This window comes from Mercenaria mercenaria, chromosome 8 (assembly GCF_021730395.1).
Source record: "Mercenaria mercenaria strain notata chromosome 8, MADL_Memer_1, whole genome shotgun sequence".
Classification (NCBI taxonomy): domain Eukaryota; kingdom Metazoa; phylum Mollusca; class Bivalvia; order Venerida; family Veneridae; genus Mercenaria; species Mercenaria mercenaria.
The window spans coordinates 11,977,022-11,998,322 of NC_069368.1; the positions used below are offsets into that span (position 1 = coordinate 11,977,022).

A 21,301-nucleotide genomic window follows, 5' to 3' on the forward strand; every position below is an offset into this window, starting at 1 on the left:
GAAACGGTGCCATATGACTATGACCAAAACAAAAACAAAACAAAAAACATACATAAGAAAATCATATGTTATTATAACTACCTCATAACAAAGTTTAGGTTACTTTAATGCTTCCTAACATGTTGAAAACTTTCACAAGTTGTTATGATCAGCCTTGCACATTATAAAATTTGTTAAATATTTTCCTTTTTAGCTTGACCTTTCGAAGAAAAAGTAGATCTGTTGCACTCACCGTGGCGTCACTGTTGTTTAAAGTTTTTGATGAAGTCAGATATCTCTGTTACTATCAAAGCTTTTGACTGGAAACTTAAAATAGTTATTTACTATCAAAGTCTACATCAGGAGAAAAAATCCCCATAACTCAGGTTTGAATTTTGACAGAGTTATGCCCCTTTTAAACTTAGATTTTTTTTGTTAAAAATTTATAAAGGTTTTACTGGCAAAGCTCTAATTCAGAGTCAAGCACTGAGAAAAGTCAAGCATGCTGTCTTACGGACAGCTCGTGTTGACCGAGGAGGTAGAATAGCAAGGAGTCAATAATCCTTCCATTGGCAGATAAATATAATTCCCCAGTGTGAACAACTATTTTAGATCAATAACATAGTGACAGTTGCAACAATTAAAACTTGTTTACATTAGTATGGTGTTACGGAGAAAGGTTTTAATTGTATTGATTTGCACTTACACCACAAAATGATTTAGAAACATTCCCATCAATAGTAAACATAAAGCATTAAATTCCAAACATTGAAAAATATTACAGTTCGAAAGGAAAACTAGTTTGAGCTTAGAAAACTGTAGCATAGCAAGGTTTTGAGATAATTAACCCTTAGCGTAATGGTGGAAAGTGATTCTATCTTTGTGACAAGTGCAGGCTGATCATGGTCTGCACTGTTTGCCTTTCAGTCTGTATCTTTTTGGTAAGCACCCGTTTTAACAGTTAATGGTACTCTCCAAATTGAAAGATGGAGAAGTTCATTATAGAAATCTAGCAGGGTAAGGGTTAAGGTTAATGTGTTTCTAGATTGAAACTGAGAACTTCCCACCATGATTATTCTCATAAAGGTTGAAGTGTGAAACCTGGCAAAGCCTGTTTACTGCAGTTGGAGACCAGTCTCGAAATGCAACTTTGTGATTGGTCAGTTTCAAAAGTGTGCTTAGAAACAGCCAATCAGATAAATGATTTTTTAGACTGGTCTCTTTAAATTAGTTTATAACTTTGACCTCTGGTCTTCAGTATTTGAATTTTGTATTACAGAGGTCACAGCTGGTAGAATCACCCATTGTGGCAGAACGGTTTGTACCTGCTGCGGGAGAACGGCCTGCTATGGCTACTGTCCAAGACATTGCTCCTCCAAGGTGAGTTTTGCCTGTAGTTACAGTGTCTGTGATCTCCTAAAAGCCTTAACTGGAATTAGTTTGATTAAGGATAAGTTTGAACAAGTTAAATATATATATATATTTATACACTTGTTGTTTTTAGCTCACCTGAGCAATGCTCATTGTGAGCTGTTGTGATCACACTGTGTCTGTCGTGTGTGCATCCGTCCATCCGTCGTGTGTGCGTCCGTCATCAACAATTGTGTTTAAAAGACATCTCCTCCAAAACCACTGAATGGATTTAGATGAAACTTGGCATGGATGTTCCTTGGATGGTCCTCTACCAAAACTATTCAAACAGTTCCGCTTGGTTGCACATTGGAGCTGCTAAAAATAGAAAAATCTTCAAACGACATCTCCTAAACCAATGGTCCAGTTTTGAAATTATTTCACACAAATGGTCCTTATGTCACCCACTACCAAGATATTTCAAATTATACCGATTTGACAAAAAACATGGCCACCAGTGGGGGGGCGTAGTCACTTTTCCCTATATGTATATAGTGGAAATTTAAAAAATCTTCTTGTTTGAAACTGCTGGCCCGATTTTAAAATAATTTTACACAAATGGATCTTGTGTGACCTTCTTTACCAAGATTGTTCAAATTTTTTTGATTTGTCAAAAAACATGGCCACCAGAGGGTAAGGTCACTTTTCCCTATATGTATATAGTGGAAACTTTAAAAATTTTCTTGTGTAAAACTGCTGGCCTGATTTTAGAATAGTTTACACAAATAGTCCTTGTGTGACCTTCTACCAAGATTGTTCAAATTATTTTGATTTGTCAAAAAACATGGCCACCAGAGGGTAAGGTCACTTTTCCCTATATGTATATAGTGGAAACTTTAAAAATCTTCTTGTGTGAAACTGCTAGCCCGATTTTAAAATAATTTTACACAAATGGTACTTGTGTGACCCTCTATTAAGATTGTTCAAATTATTCTGGTTCGTCAAAAAACATGACTGCCAGGGGGCATGGTCACTTTTCCCTTTATGTATACTGGTTGGGAACCATTTTCCGGACACATTTTCATATTTTGGCTCCATTATTCCCTAAAAAAATATTTGACATAAATGAAGCCCACACTGCACAAACTTCAGCTCCTTCCGCATCCGATGTTATCAGCATCGCGTTGTGACGTAAAATATGGGTTCCATGGGGCCTCAAATGGGGTCACTAAAATAAGTTATTTTTCCTGTCAGGTAAACCAGTGTCCGGACAAATATTTTGACGGGGTTTTGTTGTTAATTTAATATCAAAATAAGTAATTAAACTATTTCTACACGTTTCTTTATCATTCATCTCTTCAAAATTGCACATGAAACATAACCCGACGTTCAATAGCAGCTACGAAAGCAAACCAAGGTTGACTATAAAAACTCAAATTTCATCTTATACAAATTCTTGATAATTCCAATAGATATAGAATAAAATTAGTGCAAAAATCGACAGCCCTGCATCTTACGTAACTTTTAGCGTGAAATTAAATGTAGAACATGTTATCAGCAGACAATCATTATGTGGTTTGATTATTTCTTCCCCACTTGATACCTCGGCATGTGTGAGCTACTGTACATGCGCAATGCTATCTTCATGCCCCGTTAGGACAGAAAGCTGTTTTGTAAACGCAGGTGAGTTATCATCAAAAATCCAAAAATTATATAGCCTTATAAAATAGTGGTTTCTTGTAGACATGAAGAACAAACATCTAAATGATCTAGATGAAACAATTACATGAATAACAAAGAAATAAAGCGGATATTACATGTGTCCGGAAACTGGTCCTGTCCAGAAAATGGTTCCCAACCAGTATAGTAGAAACTTAGGAATCTTCTTGTATAAATCTGTTAGCCCGATTTTAAAATAATTTCACACAAATTATCCTTGTGTGACCTTCTACAAATAATGTTCAAATTTTTCTGATTAGTCAAAAAACATGGCCGCCAGAGAGATGGTCACTTTTCATCAACAATTTCTTTAAATAACAGCTCCTTTAAAACCACTGAATGGATTTTGATGAAACTTTACACAAATGATCTCTGGGTAGTCCTCTTTGAAAGTTGTTCAAATGGTTCCAGTTCATTGAACATACAGGTATTTTGGTTAAAAATAGGTTTTCAGCTATCAGACTTAAAGAATCCTTTTCTCTAGAGCTTTGATATTTGGCATGTGATATAAGGGTTTGACTCTCTACCATACTTGTCCAAATTATTGCCCTAAGGTAAAGGAAATGGCCATGCCCCAGTGTCTGACATGTACTTACTATAGGCTTATATATAAGAAACTTTGAAAATCTTCTTCTCTGAATCAATAATAGTTAGAGCCTTGATATTTGGCGGGTGATATCAGATTTGTAATGTCTACTGTAATTTTTCAAATTATTGCCCTAGGTTCAAAAATGTGTGTGACATGTATATAATATAGGCTAACATAGAAGAAACCTAACTCTGTACTTATACAAACACACTTGAAGCCTTGTACACAGGTAAGCGCTTTAGGGTCAGTGACCCTCTTATTTTGTTGTAATGTTCAGAATTCATAGGTCTTAAATTAACAGCTTAAAAGACATTTTAAAATACTATTTTCATTGATTGAACAGGCGTATTGTCCAAATGAGGAAGAAGGATTCCATTGGTCCACACCATCCAAAAGTTGCTCTTGGTTTAGGTTCATATGACAGCCCAAGGTTTCAGCAAGAGAGACGAAGCACAGTGATACAGGAAGATACATCGGAGGATGAGACCAGCAGCAGTGATTCTGACTCAAGTAGTGAAACAGATTCAGGGGAAGATCAGGCAGACCAAGCAAATAATCAGTAAGTTATTACCTCCCTTTTCAACAATATTCTGTTTATAGAAATTTTGGATTTCATGGCATTGGGCTGTCATTGGGCAGTAGTGATTTTGACTCGAGTAGTGAAACAGAGTCAGGGGAAGATCAGGCAGACCAAGCAAATAATCAGTAAGTTATTACCTCCCTTTTCAGCAATATTCTATTTATAGAAATTTTGGATTTCATGGCATTGGGGTTGTCATTGGGCAGTAGTGATTCTGACTTGAGTAGTGAAACAGAGTCAGGGGAAGATCAGGCAGACCAAGCAAATAATCAGTAAGTTATTAGCTCCGTTTTCAACAATATCTTATTTATAGAAATTTTGGATTTCATGGCATTGGGCTGTCATTGGGCAGTAGTGATTCTGACTCGAGTAGTGAAACAGAGTCAGGGGAAGATCAGGCAGATCAAGCAAATAATCAGTAAGTTATTACCGCCATTTCAACAATATTCTATTTATAGAAATTCTGGATATTCATGGCATTGCGCTGTCAGTTTGTCAAATATATACCAACAGGAATGACTGAAATTTCATATTTTAATGGATAATATCAACACGGGAGGATTAAAATCAACTATATTTTAGACCAAACCAATTTGATTACCTTATCTATATATTTAATATTTTTTGGCAATAAAACAACACACAAAACTTTACAAATTACGTTATGGCTCATTTGTGCACATGCTGGGATGACACAATGAAACATGCTACAAAAACTGTGTGAACACCAGCGCGACATAACCAAATATCTTAAATCAGCCACCACATATTTTCATAGCCTTTGCTTGGAAATTCCTAGAATTCTTGCTTGATAAAACAAAATATAAACAGACATGCATGCTTTTGTAAAACAGGACTGGTGTTTCCAAATTCTCCAAACAGTGTGGGGAAAAAACAACTCACTAATGCTCTGTTTCCCTCTCCACACTGTCCCACAGGTTGGGAAAACCCTGTCTTACATGGGAAGATATGTGAGCTCCTTACACTGTCACATGTATCAAGTGTTCTTTGTTTCAGACTTCATCAGATATCAATGGAGAAGATGGATAAAATATTTGAAAGACCAAAGACAGCTGAGTAAGTTTTTGTCTTCTACTGTTTACAAATCATTAAACTTCGTGGGCATGAAATTACGTGGTTTTGGTCAAAACAGCAATTTCAAGGGGATATGAATTCGTGGATTTCAACCTTCTAACATAAAATGAATGGGAATTTTATTTGTTCGTTGGGATTTAATTTTGTGGATTGACTTGACCATGAAATCCACGAAAATTAGTCCCCCACGAATATTAATGATTTCACAGTATCACGTAAAGCAGTATGTCATTTTCCACACTTTCTTTGAGGGAACAAATAATGGTTCTGTTTATCTTACCAGGTATTAAAATTTCAAGTTTAGTTACTGGACTATTGGAAAGGTATCTACTGTTTCATCTACAATATCCTATATCATAGTCTCATAATTTTAACATCATTCCTCTTAGAAAATTTCTAGAATAGAATGACTTTTGACTCCACAAAGTTGAATTAAACAGAAAGGAAAACATGTAGAAATATCTTTATTATCAGTCTAGTGGCTATTCTAAAGTATATTAAACAGTTGTATACACCCAATAAAATTTATTTGCCATTGCTTGGAATTTCATTGTTCTGCATTCGATAGGGAACAATTTCTGCAAAAGTCAGTCTTGCCCAGGACTTCATAATAATGATGGTATAAGTATTAAAAGTAATCATAACTACAAAAACTTTTTCAAACAAGTCACTTTATTTTTACCAATGTTTCGGCTACATTAGCCTTCTTCAGGGTTCAAAATAAATAATGATGATAAAAGTTCTTTTTTTTATTTACAGATACATGTTAGCACATTAAAATAATATCATACAACAGCATCAAACACTAATTTTATTTTCACCAGTTTTATCAAGTTTTTTTTTTTATATCAACGACAACTGTATAAAATTTTAACAGAATTAACAAATAGAGATTTAAATGAAACACCAACAACATTAAGCAAGGAAATGCATTTAGTGTCAGTTTACTGCTAAATTACATATTGATTTGAATTTGTACCTATCTAATAAAAAATATACAAATATATACTTTTTACATTTAAGTGCTCAGTATAGAACCAATCAAATTTCATTAAATTATGCTGGAACCAAAGAATACAACTTTAAACAGCAGTAGCTTCATGTGTCCTTGATAGCACATGTTAAAGTGATATGTTTATAACAGAAAGAACAAACCCACTTTACAATAAAATAAGGTCTAAAAAAAATTACCAAGGGCAACAAGTGTGTGAAATTTAAAATGTAGTGAGTACCTATGATGTGTTTTTAATTGCATAATTTGTTTAATGCAAAATAGTTGTTTGCTTTGTTATCAATAATTGCCTGTCACTTAACCAACATTAAATATATATAAACAATTTGTGACATGCTTTTACATTTTCTTACATAACTTAATTCACTGAAAGTACAAAGTTTTCATTTCCTGTCATGAAGTCTTTTCATGTGAGCTCTGACATGATGTGGTAGTCGAAATTTCATTCCACATATTTCACATTGCTCCTGTTTTTCCATGTGAGTTTTCATATGCGTCTGTAAATTTGGGTAGAATGGAAATTCCTTTCCACACTTGTGACATTTGAAGCTCCGGTATGCTTTGTGCTTGTGCATATGCTGATCTAAACCAAATTTGGTTGCAAACTTTGTACCACAAATTTCACATATACAGTCAGAAGATTTTTTTGTCTGCAGTATGTTGAAATGTTTTCTCCTGATATGCTCTGCTACTGATGAATTTTTATTTGACAGAACAAACGTACATAGGGGACAATGAATAATGCTCTGTCCAAGTATACGTTCCTTACTTTTTTTCATGTGTTTTAAGACCATTAACGGCTCCATAAAATGTTCCTTCCGCAAGTGAAGCTGGGCATCCATTGCAAACATGAAGTTGCTGTTGCAATACACACATGAGAATTTGGTGCTATCTCTTTCTTCTGCCTCAGTAATTGTCATTTTAGCATGTCTTTCAATAATATGTTCACACATATCTTCGTCAGATTTCAGTTGTATTTTGCAAACCGTACATTTGCCACCTTTTTCATTGAGTGTATGTTCATCTCTTTTATGTTTTTGTTTTTCATGGTCTGATAAATCCGAAAATGATGTAAAAACTAAGGTACAATATTTACAATTTATCTTTCTAGGTCCATTTTCATTTGTGTCTTTTTCTTCCTTGAGTGTTTTCCTTGTATTATTTCCAACAGGCATTTCATACATGTCAAATGTATTTTGGTGAAACTGGTTGCACATCATGCATTCTTTTACTTCAAATAAGAAAGCCCCTCTTTTGCAGATTTTCTTCTTGTTAAGCATTGGATTTTCAGATTTTTCTGGCATGTCTTTAGTTGAGTTTTCTGTTTCCAATTCATCATCAGTGATAGCTTTTTGGTGTTGTCTGAGACTTGATGCACTGGGAAAGTAACGGCTGCACTCCACACATTTTCTTGTAGCATACTCACCACAGTGTGTTATTAACTCATGGTTTTGATAGCATTGTGTTGTTTTAAATGTTTTCTTACATGTATCACATCTTTTCCGTGGAGTTACTCTGTTGGTCTTGGATGTCTCTGATGCAACAACATGCATGTGGTCACAGCACACACACTTCCTGAACCCAGATGAATTTGTCACATATGTGTCAAAGTATTTACCATCTTTTGACTGATCCTGTCTATTTTCCTGCGAGACTTCTTCATTTCTGTGATTTTTTTCCTCTGAATCAGTGTACTTAGGACTGTCATTAGAATGATTATTAGACAAATGCTTTTGGAGATGAGTTTTAGACACACATTCTTTCCCACATGGACATTTAAACATATTAGTCTTTGATACAAGTGCAATGTTGTCTGGGAAATGCTGGACGTAGAAGTGATTTCTGCTACATTCAATGCTAGAAAACCCTGAAATACATTCCAAACAATTTTCCTTTATATTGCTGTCTTCTTCTGCTCCGTGTGGTCTGTAACAGTGTCTGCACACCTGTTTGCTCAATTTGTTAATTGAACTTTTACGTCCGTTACACCTTTTGGAGTGGTGCTTCAGAGCAGAAGCATCTTCAAAGCCAAGGAAACAGTTTTTGCAGTATATTTGCTCTAAATGGTGGGCTGATTTTAAATGTTTGTCAATCTTTGTTTTGAAATGAAAGTCTTGGTCACATACAGGGCATTTCAGGTCACCTCTTCTCTTATGTTCAAACAACACATGTACTGAACAGCAATTTGCAGTCTTGAAGGTTTTATCACAGATAAGACAAAGAAAGTTTTTTCCATCAAAAACCACATCATCATGCTTGTTTGTTGTCTCCTTTGCATCACTGACATTTGAACTCTCTGCCTGCACATTGCCACCATTTTTATCAAGATGACATTGACTTTTATGAATGTGAGAGTTGTTTTCCTTTTCTAGATAGTCTTTGAGCCTTTGACTCTCACCTGTATTATATAAACAGCTGTGGATAAGTCTGCAATGCCTGCATGATAGTTTCTTATGATAAATGGCCTCAATTTTCTTTCTTTTACAAAGCTTGAGATGATAGTTGTAATCTTGACGAAAGTTAAAATTCGACCTGCATTGTAAGCAGCTGTATTTATACAATGCATGGTATTGCATTAGATGTCTATCCAGAAAGTAAAGGTTTTGGAAAAAAGTCTTACAAATAGGACAGCCATACACTTCAGATCCCCCAGGATATGTGAAAAGCAAATGATGTTCTGTCAGAATATGGTCTTTGCAACAGATGTATTCTTGAAATTCTGCATCACATATACGACATCTGAATTTGCCGTTAACAAATTTCATCCTTTCTTTCATATCCTCTTCAATGTCGACCCTAGATCTTGCACATTCTACCTTGCCTGATTGTTTTCTTCCAAATGCATAATTAAATTGTTTTTCCCTACCATAGTCGATAGCCAAGAGATCTTGTACTTCTGCTACTATGGACATATCAATGAACTTTGAGCCCTCCTTCCCAGTTTGTTCCAATTCAGTGTTTTGTGGTATAGTTACAGGACCTGCTGTTACCATTTCTGCATACTCCATTGCTAGTTTTGACTGTTCATGGTTTGCTTGTAGTTCTGATGACATTTTCAATTCAGCTGGTAGCTCTTTGTCAATATCCAAATAGTTACTTAACCAGTGTGGATTATTTATAGCCCACATGTGGTCTATTTTACACTTGGAACATCTGACACATGCATTCTTGAAGAATCTTGTCTTGGCATACAATGTCATACTGTCATCCATATGATGTAGTAATATGTGATTGACACAGCATCCATATTGCCTGAAATCCATGCCACAGGCTGTGCAGTGGCGTAATTTCTTCTCATTAATTACCTCCACTGTACACATGCTTTTCATAACACTGTGTATTTTATGCAGCACTTCATTTTCAGCTTCAGTTGGAGGAATTGCTAGTAAGTCATTTTCAGGTTGATTGTAAATTCCTTTCTTTAGAATAATTTGTAACTGTTCATTGAAGTTGCAGGCATATTTATGCGTTCCACAGGCATCGCATGAATTGCTGTGTTTTCTGCTTAAAAACCTGAACATTTTTTCAGTCCTTGTATTTATTCCACCAAGATGTTCTTCTGCTACATGATTTATACAGCATTTCCACAGATGGAATCCTTTGTCGCATTTCTTACATTTAAACTTTGGAATACACGATTGTTGTACCCTGTTTGTCTGTACTTGTTTTGCTTTTTCTCTTACTTCAATCACTCTTTCTTCTGTAGGTAATTCTTGTTCAACCTCTTTTAGAATTTCATCTATTTCGTCTGTTTCAACAATAACATGCATCATTTTACAAAGTTTACATTGTAAGTGGCTGTCCCGCTTCTTAGCAAAGTCCTTATCACAGAATTTTATGTGATTTTCTAACTCCTGATAGCACTCAAATTTGGTCCTGCATCGGAAACAGTTCATGTCTTGGAAATTATGACTGTTTGTTAAATGTTGTTTTAAACTTCCATTGTAGTAAGAATCATGTGATTTATTCCATGCAGAACATCCGCATTTAAAAAGATTTTTCCATTTGTATGTAGGATGGTGATACATTATCAGATGATTGGTATAGCAGGTTTTACTGATAAATGTAACATTACACTTTTTACATTTTATTTCATCAGTACGGGTTTGATCTGTTTGTTCAGTGAAAGTTTGTTCCTTATCCTTTTGAAGTTGTTCTGACAAATTTTCACTAGCATTTTCAAATTTAATGTTTTCATTCAAACTTTTTTCACTTTGTACAGTTCTGTCAGTAGTCTCAGTTGTCAAAATTTCTTGTTCCGATACAGATGTATCAATAGAATGATTTACATTTTCATTTGGATTCAGTTCATCATTTGATGGAGTACTTGTGTTAACTTTATCTATATGATCAGCTGATTCATCTGTATTTTCAAGGAAATGGTACAGAGTACTCGTCTCTAATTTAACACTTTTGTATGATTTGAAAAGGTTCTTCGAGTCAGTATTTTCTATGCTATTATCACTGATAGAAGTTAGAACATTATGATTCTTTGCTGTTTCCACTGCTTGTACAAGCATTTCATTATTTCTGATTTCATTTGTTGGTGCTTCGGTATAAACATACAAGTTTGACTGTCTCTTTTTGAGGCGGTTCATTTGGTGACCCTTAATATTCACTGTATAATCCAGCTTTTTGCATAGTTTTCTTCCAGGGTTTTGCTCTGAGGTCTGCAGATGGTCATTACAAATGTCTGCAGAGTAGGAGGTGATTGTAGATTTAATAGGCGTTGATGTTTTATCAGTAGTATTGTCCAATGTTTCATTCATGTCAAAGGTATCAGTAAGAAAACACCTAGCCTTATTTGCCCCTGTGTTATTATCTTGTTTGATGTTTGCTGCATTACTTGTCAGATCTGAATCATTACTAATTAAATTCTGTGCATTCTTGTTCAGCTTCTCTGTCGAGTTTATCTTATTCTCACCAAAGTTTGTGAGATCTGTGCTGCTATGTGTCTGTACAGTGTCATCTTCATTCTTCATACCCTTTATACTGTTTGTTACACTTTTTTCAGTTTTCTGTAGAAAGAAATCTGAATTGTCCAAAGAACTTAGGCCACTGTCATCTGTTGATACGTCCCCGTATTGATCTGAATTATCAAGTATGTTTAAATCTGAGCAATCAAGAATTCTGATATAGTCTGAATTATTCCAGTCTGTATAGTTGAAGCAGTTGCCAGTGGTAGTGTTATTTACTTTTTTGTCTGAAACTTGCATATTGTCATTTCTCACTGTACAGTCAGATGCCACTGTAACAGTTCTAGTTTGATCTTTGATATCTTTCATACTGATATTTGCAGTTTGAAACACATTGTTAGATGTAGTTTGAAAAACATTGCCACTTTCAGTTTGAGGAACATTGCCACAGGCAGTTTCATGCATATCTTTATTTGCAGTGCAAAGCACCTTTTCATTACCACTTTCATTCAGGTTGTTACAGGTAAGATCATTTACATTTTTAATTGTTGTATCAAGTGCATTGTTGAATGAAGAATCAAGCACTTTTTCATCGGCCACAGCAGGCTTATTGTCATTGCCAGTATCATGCATGTTGTTATTAGCAACTTTGATCATATTTTCTTTTGCGTCATCAAGCATGTTGTCTTTGACATTTTCAGGCATATCATTCCCAGTTTGAAGCTCACTTTCTTTTGCTGTATGAAGACAATTAATATGTTCATTGTCAGGCACATTGTCATGGTCAGATTCATGCATATTTTCATTGTCAGATTTAATCACATTGTAATTTTCAGTATCAAGCGTACTAACAGTTTCAAGAACAGCATCATTTACAGTATCTTGGACATTGCCACTAACAGTTTCACCTGCAGCATCATTTATAGTTTCAAGCACATTTCCACCAAATGTTTTGTGCAAAGCATCATTTACAGTATCAAGTACATTGCCACTTACAGTTTCACTTACAGCATCATTGTTAGTATCAAGCACATTGCCACAAAAAGTTTCCAGCACAGCGTTATTTGTAGTTTCAGGTATATTGCTATAGGCAGTGTTAAGCACATGGTTAATAACTGTACAATGTTCATTGCCACTGACAATATTTGGCATTTTGTCATTGACATTTTCAGTCACATTTTCACCTGTTGAATCAAGCTCATTGGTATTTCTGCAATAATGCATCGTGTTATCATTACTTGGTGCACCATACACATTGTCTCTTCTGTTTGTTAGGGTTTCATTATCCTTGTTGCTTGGCTTTTTACATGGCATTTCCTTGATTTTTAGTTTTAGAAGTTTAGCTCCAGATATTTTAGCACACATGTTGAAATGTTTATTCATTGCATTTACAGACACAAATTTTCCATTGCATTCTCCACATATGAACTTACTAATCTCATCGCACACACTTTCTTGCGTGTCAGAGGATGTTTTCAAAATTTCTTGTTCTGTAACAGGTGTTTCTTGTTTTTGTTCCAACTCTGTGGTTATAGGACACATCTTTGGAGACTTGTTTTTAGTTTCCTTGAAGTCTGATATAGACATGCACCTTACTTCCTTGTGTTCATTTTGTTGTTCTCTGTTGTTGTCATGGTGATCATGTTTGATTCTATAGTGGTTACTTTCTTTTTTAACGCTTTCAAATACTAGAACCAATGGAGACACAACTTTACTTTGTGATTTGGTGTATTTTGGTCTTTTTCTTGTAGGTTCATCATTGGTTGTACCAGTTATCTTTGTTGCTGAATTGGTAGGTGTATTCTCTGTGACATCGTTTGAAGTAGTTGAGTCACTTTCCAGTGGTTGTGTAGATTTTTGGTGCTTTCTCTTCTTTCCAGTGTTTAAGAGGTAGCTGTTTGCAAGAACGTCTGGCTTGGTCTTATCTGGAATAAAGAAATGAAAGTTTACAACACCGAATTCATCATTTTTTGTAAAATTGGTTTGGCCTTACTCCTGTAAGGAATGTGGTTGGCCATTTCATATATTTTTCTGTAACTGGAGAGTTTGCATATTTTGCTGAGGATCTTCTGTCAGTCCAATCGGCACAGTTAATAAACATACGTCAGTTTCTTACCAAAATAAATAGATGTATCTTCATAAAAAGTGACACTGAAAGCAACATTTGACAATTATAACAGTTTATTTGAGTAGCATAGACAATATGTTCATATCTGAATCAACTTTAAGCTTCTAATTTGTTCTTAGAAGTAAAATTATCGTATCATTCCAAAGTGTGATACATTTGGTTTGGTTTTATTGCTGAGTGTATTTAGAACAGAGCATTGTGTATTTCTGTGTTCATAATTGCTCAACAGCTTTTATCTTGAGAGCTTTGTAATTCGGACCTTATAGGACCTAGTTATTTTTCCAAATAGATTTCTCAAATATTAAAATAAAAGCTGTCACAGGTATGGTGGCATAGTTCTGCCACGAGATAGCTAAGTAGCTATCGCAATAATTAAAAGAATTATTGTGATAAAGCGAAGTTTTCTGAAAAGGTTATCTCAATATTCAAAAGTTTCCAGCAAATATTATTGCAATAATTTACATTATTGTCTCGATACTTTTTGCGCAAGTGCCCACAACTGCCAATTATAGGCTAGAAAAAGAAATCTTGATATTTCGAACTTTTCTGAAGTTTCCTGGAAATATTTTTGACCATATTATCTTTTTGCATTTAGTGCCCATAGCTGCCATTTTGATACCGGTATCTATAAATAGCACCTGGAACACTGTTGATCCCCTGTTATTTAACACTCATGCCGAAGATACTGTAGTCTGGTGCCAATAACTGATTGATATCATCATGTTCTATTTATATAGCAGATGTGACTTTTCAGGCACGGAATTTTGCGCTTAAAAGTTTTCAGAAAACAATAAAAATATCTTGGAAAAATGAATTATTGTGATAATATTTTCAGAAAATTGCACAACCTTTCTGGAAAGTTTAGAATATTATTGTGATAGCTACAAAGCATCTCTTGGCAGTTTCAAGCATTAACACGAAATTTGCGCAAAAATATTTCCACAAAATATTATTTATTGTGGAACTTTTTTCAGAAACCCACACATTTCCTAGAAAGTTTACATTATTACCTCAATAGCTACCTAGCTATCTTGTGGCGAAAATATGTCACCATCTGTTTACTAACAGAGATAGAGTGAGTGTGCCATACCATTTAGTAATAACCTAGATAGAGTGAAAGCGCAAAATATTTACCTGTAATTCAATTTTAAGTTTAAATCAAATCCATTTAGTAGTAAAAAAAGGAAGATGGAAAGTGCATTACAACTTTCACCTGAAATACCATGTAAAAAGGGGACATAATTCATTAAATAATGAAGCCAAAGTGATGAACCTTTGGTCAAATGATGTTTGTGATGATGAGGAATAACTATTTTAAATTTGAATCAAATCCATTGAGTGATTAAAGTGCAAAATTAACCTGAAATTTTGTATAAAATAGGAGAATAATTCATAAAATATATCAGGGTTGTGACTATATACAAAATATTGTAACATTTGGCAAAAAATAAACTCCAGCCAAGAAAACCAGTTAATATTTATGTCCAAACAGTAATGTTGGACGAAATATGACACAATGAGGTATGAATTACTGAAACTGCAATAAAATAAGGTTGAAATTGATTTTATCAAGCACAAACAGTATTTTTTCATGCATTTAGGTTACTGGTACAATTTGAATGAAATTGAAATTCAGGAGCTTTAAGGCCCCAAATGTCTTGTTTGAAATTGTGCTGCATATGAGCTGATGTCCAAAATTGTATCCGGCATATTTTCTGTGTTTGATAGTATTTTGCTAATAATTTTGAATTGAACATATTTAACCAGAAGATGGAAAAAAAATGATATTGAGTGTAAGTGTTTTTTTTTTCCATTTAACTTTTCTTTTTACACTAATATTTATGAATTAGAGTAAAAATGTTAGGAAATCCTTTTGAGACACCAATTAAAGAAAACCTTTATTTACTGATAATTAAGTTAATATATAAATACTGTGGGGCTTAAAGTTAAGTAAACTCCTGTTATTTTCTTTTTGAAGAAAAGAGAGAAAAGTGTCTATTAATCCCATTGCAACGGAAAGGAAGAGGTAAAATACTATGAGTTTTGAGGTCTAAGAATGCTTTTTTGTTTACTATTTTCTTTATTTACAGGTGTTTGGCAGTTAACTTCATGGTTGTGTTTGATTGTGTTTTTGCTTTTTTTTTTTTACAGAACAATATATTAACCCTTATCCTGCTAAATTTCTATAATGAACTTGTCCATCTTTCAATTTGGACAGTACCATTAACTGTTAAAAGGGGTGCTTTCAAAACAGATACTGACTGAATGGCGAACAGTGTAGGCTGATCAAGATCTACACTGGCCGCAAAGGCAGAACCAATCATATCCGGCATGATAAAGGTTAATTGTGGAAGTCATGCATATGCTAGCTATTTATTTTTATTTTTATTTAGTTTATTTTTTAGTTGAACATAAGATTTTAACTAATGTGTCTCTTGAATGGTTTGACAGGATAATACTGTATAAGTGGATATTTCTGCGGGTTGAAAAGTTCGGAATTCCAGACATTTGTCGTGCGGAAATGTTAGCGAATTCACAGTTTCCAACTTGCGTAAAAATAGCACTTCATAAGAATTACTAATGTGTCTGACATGATAATTGCATTTTTGCTGCATGACAGCATTATTATCCTTATATGGAGCTAGTGAGGGAAAATCATCCAGTTGAAAAATTCGGTCATTTATCATTTTTAGCTCGACTCTGCGGGGAATAAGTAGAGCTGTCCTACTCACCACAGCGTCAGCGTCGGTGTCACAACTTGGGCAAGTTATTGAGGGAAAATCATCCAGTTGAAAGATTCGGTCATTTATCTTTTTTAGCTTGACTATTCGAAGAATAAGTAGAGCTGTCCTACTCACCACGGCGTCAGCGTCGGTGTCACACCTTGGTTAAGTTTTTCGTACCAGTCCACATTTTGACAAAGTCTTTTGAGATAACACTTGTTAACCATCACCATGACCAGTTATATACAAGAGCACATAACTCTATCAAGGATTTTGATTGAATTATGGCCCCTTTCGACTTAGAAATCATGGTTAAGTTTTTTGTACCAGTTCATGCTTTGACAAAGGCTTTTGAGATAAAGCTTTGAAACTTTCATCACTTGTTAAACATCACCATGTCCAGTTATAGGCAAGAGTACATAACTCCATCAAGTATTTTGGCTGAATTATGGCCCCTTTTGACTTAGAAATCTGGGTTAAGTTTTTCGTACCAATTAATATTTTGTGTAAAGTGTTTGACATATGGCTTTGAAACTTTAATCACTTGTTCAGTATAATAGTCTGTAGGAAAGAGTACATAACTCTGTCATCTATTTTGGCTGAATTATGGCCCTTTTAGGACATGGAAATTTATTATGTTTTCATACAAGTCCACGTTTTGTCAAAACTATTTGACTTATTGCTTTTAAACTTTGAACACTTGTTTATCATCATGATTTCAATCTGTAGGCAAAAGTACATTACTCTGACAACTATTTTGACTGAATTATGGCCCTTTTTGGACTTTGAAATTGGTTCACACATTGCCATTTAGTGCAAGACTTATCGAAATCCACAAATACAGGAACATTGTTTGTCTAATCTTTTTTTCTCTTGTCTGAATATCTGTGGTAATATTTTGACCCCATTCTTCAATCATTTCTTCCAATAGTCGAGCGCGCTGTCATCCGACAGCTCTTGTTTTTGAAAATCATAAAATAATTATCTCAATATTCATATACGTTCAAAAAATATAAGTAAATATAAAATATCTTAAGGTATGGATATTACATATGATTGTATACTGAACAGCAAAAGAAACTATCCAGTTTTATAACTGCGGTATTTTTTAACACTTAATTCATAAATCAGTTGTGTTTTTCATATCACATTACACTTGAAAAACCTCACATGTTTTACCACAATAGCTGTTTCGCACAAAATTCAAGTGCACCTGTAATTAACAATTTTGTTTGTGAAATTTTATTGTCATTGGAAAGATTGATAATTGATTAACTCGAAAAACAGCATAAAGTTTAAAAAATATTGTTGGTTGCACCGCAAGCGCCCAATTGGGATGTTATAATGCAACTGACGCGCAGAAGATACAGACTTTCAAACGGCAATTGTGGGACTACTGACTTCACGGTTGATTTTTAAAAATTTATCACGTGAAGATCTTCAACTTCAAGTGTAATTTTGGTATGAAGCAACAATTCAGATTTGAAAAATTATTTATTTTTTTATTTCAAAATATATCAATTATACATCTGGATAGTTTCTTTTGCTGCATGTTCAGTATAGTTATTTGCGAATGTTCATATATAAAACAACATGCCGCACATTACTTAAATAGTTGTTTGTCTTTTCTTTATAAAAAATAATTACTTGAAAACGTACTAGAATTTATTAAGGTTTAGGAGTATATCACCAAAACACAGAAATTTTTGAAAAACGAACAACATGGTTACCAATATTTAACCTGACCATTACATGTTCTGCCGTACTGTCCCGTACTTAAAATATTCTGAAAAAGTTGTCCCCCTTTGAAAATGAATGCCATTTGTAAAGAAATAAAAATAAACAATTGCTGAAAACTGTGCTCCACTTAGTTACGGTATGTGAAGTTTCAACACTCGCACGCTATTGCAAATGCATCAAAACAAACATGTGTAACAGTTCTTTGAAAATGGTGAGATTTTTAAAGGCGTTTGACTGTCCGTAAGTGGGGCCCCGATAGGCAGTCCTTTTCCGGAATTCAATGTTATTTCAGTATACTGACACTTGTTTTTTAGTTTTTGTAATGATAGCGTGTATATTACTCTACAAAAAGTGTCAGTATACTGAAATAGTCGTTTTAATGTCATGTAGTGGGGGCAGGGGACACATGGACACATTTCTAGTTTAAATTCCTTTGTGTGTACTTTCTGGTTATACTGGTATATTGGCAAAATAATTATTATTGGAGTGAGCTTGTTCGTTTGTCTGTCGATGGGTCTGTTGGTTTTCATGGTTTTATAGAATCACATAGGAATCAGAGGTTTTTATACAATTTTTTGCATCCAAAATTGAAAAGCATTTATAACAGGGTGCGTGAGGTAAACTGCCTGTAAATTATAAAACTTGTGAATTGTATGTTGGAAGTACTTATGTTAAAAAGTTTTAAATTCAGTTTTTGCAAATTTTTGTTATTCAAGGGTCACTATTCCAGAGCCGCTGTGACAGTACACATGGTTGTCTAACATACTATAATAATATTAATTATGCTTTAAACATTGTGATCCAGTTTGGTGGACATGATACAAAAATATTCATGTTAGAAAGTGGACATTGTCAGTTTTCACAGTTTTATTTGATTAAGGGGCTGTAACTCTTAAGATAATTGGAGGATCAAGCTGGTTATCAAACTTGGAAGATATGTTATGCACTTAAAGATTGTAACCAAGTTTGGTGAACATTACAACCATGTGAACTGCTCAAACAGAGGAAAATGCAAATTTTTAGCAGATTTTTGCTCTAAGAGAGGAAAATGCAAATTTTTAGCAGATTTTAGCAATTCAGTGCCATATTTTGAACAATTTAACTGATTTGAATAAATATTGTATAAGAATTTAACAAATACATTTTAAATAAAGAATATGAAATAAGTTCTTAATGATTAAATACATATACCAGTAAATATGTAAAAGTATACTTACATGTGTTTGTCTTTACAGGTATTCCTAGAAAACTAGAATAGTCCATTGCACTACTCAGATTTTGTATACATTCAACATAAACAAACTATGTGAAACATATATATTTAACATGTCATTATATATCTTAACTTAAGCACATCTCAAAAATGTCTTCTTCAAATGAAATCAACTCAAATTGATTCTAATTGGCATCCTTTAAGTGTCAATGTATACACTCAATGAAAGTTTTAGCAAGTCGCAGGTCAGTGAGATGACCAGAAAGCTGTCAGATTCCTTAATGGCTTGCAAACTGTAAATTTCTGTACAAACAGATGAAAATAACATCTTTTAGTCAAATACCTACATAGCCTTCTTGGCTTCATATTATAGAAGATTAGTTTAATCCATCAAACAATATCAATGGAGCAGATTGTAACAGCTTGGTTTGTGTTTACATACAGCATTTTGAATGGGACAATATTAATTACCATTGAAGATTTAGTCCCAGCTTAAAGTTAACACCTTTTTATTGCTTTAACACTTTTGTGTACAATGTTTTTGTTTGATTTGATTGAAAATGATATATTTTAAACAGGTATTTTTTATGCTTAATGCAAAAAACAAAAATTTAATATTTGCAAAATAATATTTATTAAATAGTTACAACTATATAGGTTAGTAACAATTTTGAGTTAAAGGCCCCATGCAAGTTTATTTATACAGTACAAGTTTAGAGGTTGCCTAAAGGGTTATCACATTTTTGTGGACAACTTTATATAGCAATCAGATGTTTAACTTGATACATGCAATATAAACATCCTTCAGGGCTTCTATATCTCTGATATCCATATTTCATGTTAGATTTATTACTGATAATGAATAAAACCTGTAAAGTATTAACTGAAAGTAATTAATCATTGCCAATATTTTTGGGCATTTTCATTAGTTTACATAATATTTGATTTCTAAAAATATCTATATTACTACAATAACCTATATAATTAACCAATGACATGGTGGCATAGTGTGGTAAGGTCTCTGACTTCCACGCATGTTACCATGGGTTCAAATTCACTTCAGACTAGTTTTTAAAATTCAATATGATTTAATCAATATTGTTGTTTATTCTTGTCTTATTTCATGTATCATATTTCAAGTGTTTTAATTGTTTTGTCTTGTAGTATTCATTTATGATTTATTTATTTCTTCCACTGATACTCAAAGATGTAGGACACAAACCAACAAACCAGTGATTGGCAGCTAATCATTTTGTCTGCTCAGCCAGTTGCACATGTGATGTGATGTCAGCTGAGAATTTATAGTTATATTGCAGTTTAAGTCTGAACACCAAAAATTGATTTGAGCCGTGCCATGAGAAAACCAACATAGTGGCTTTGCGACCAGCATGGATCCAGACCAGCCTGTGCATCCACGCAGTTTGGTCAGGATCCATGCTGTTCGCTTTCAAAGCCTATTGAAATCAGAGATACTGTTAGCGAACAGCATGGATCCTGACCAGACTGCGCGTATGCGCAGACTGGTCTGGATCCATGCTGGTCGCAAAGCCACTATGTTGGTTTTCTCATGACGCGGCTCATTTAGTAATTTACATAAATGGAATATGAATATGCTTGGTCAATACTTAGGACAGTACAAGCTATCATCTACTGTAAATAAAGAAAATTTTAATAATGTATAGAAAAGCTGTGTTTTAACGTTATTAAGACACAAAAGCGGTTATATGTCTGCTGAATAATTTCACGAGGCCATAGCCCAAGTGAATTTTTCTGCTAACGTATAACCAATTTTAAGAGTACATTGTATTAATTTAAATAAAACATGGTTTTTCTATACATTATTTCGATTCTGATATGCCCTTTATCTAAAACAGTTGTAAATATTTAGTAGATTAAAATGAGAAAATAAAAAGGATTTAAGCAGCATTCTGATACGCTTGTCTCTGTTTAAACACACTTACGCTAGAATGACGTCACATTAACGTGCGGTGACGTTTTTGTTGTGACTGAGAAAAAGCGCTACTGTATTTTATCTACTGTTTTATAGATTAAAGGCATATTAGAATTGAAATAATTTATAGCAAAACCATGTTTTAACACAATTTATACACTCGGGCGGTAATAGGTCGTACAAATAATAAATTATAATGCCAGACATAGAACCGCCCATCGTTCATAAATGGTGTTAAAACACTCTTTTGCTATAAATTATTTTATAACTTTATTTATTATTTTATAACTTTATTTATAACTTAAA

At 33.8% G+C, this 21,301-nt stretch overlaps 1 protein-coding gene across 4 annotated transcripts in view; it reads left to right on the forward strand.

Annotated features, from left to right (window-relative positions):
• The window catches only part of LOC123565502 (dentin sialophosphoprotein-like), a 64,798-nt gene that overhangs the window by 18,628 nt on the left and 24,869 nt on the right, over window positions 1–21,301 (forward strand). For 3 of the 4 annotated variants that reach the window (XM_053549378.1, XM_053549380.1, XM_053549381.1), the window contains exons 6-9: window positions 1,259–1,359; window positions 3,981–4,196; window positions 5,235–5,294; window positions 15,347–15,394. In XM_053549378.1, coding sequence (XP_053405353.1) covers window positions 1,259–1,359; window positions 3,981–4,196; window positions 5,235–5,294; window positions 15,347–15,394 — 425 coding nt within the window. The remainder of the gene's footprint in view (window positions 1–1,258; window positions 1,360–3,980; window positions 4,197–5,234; window positions 5,295–15,346; window positions 15,395–21,301) is intronic. The other variant, XM_053549379.1, reaches the window with a different exon arrangement.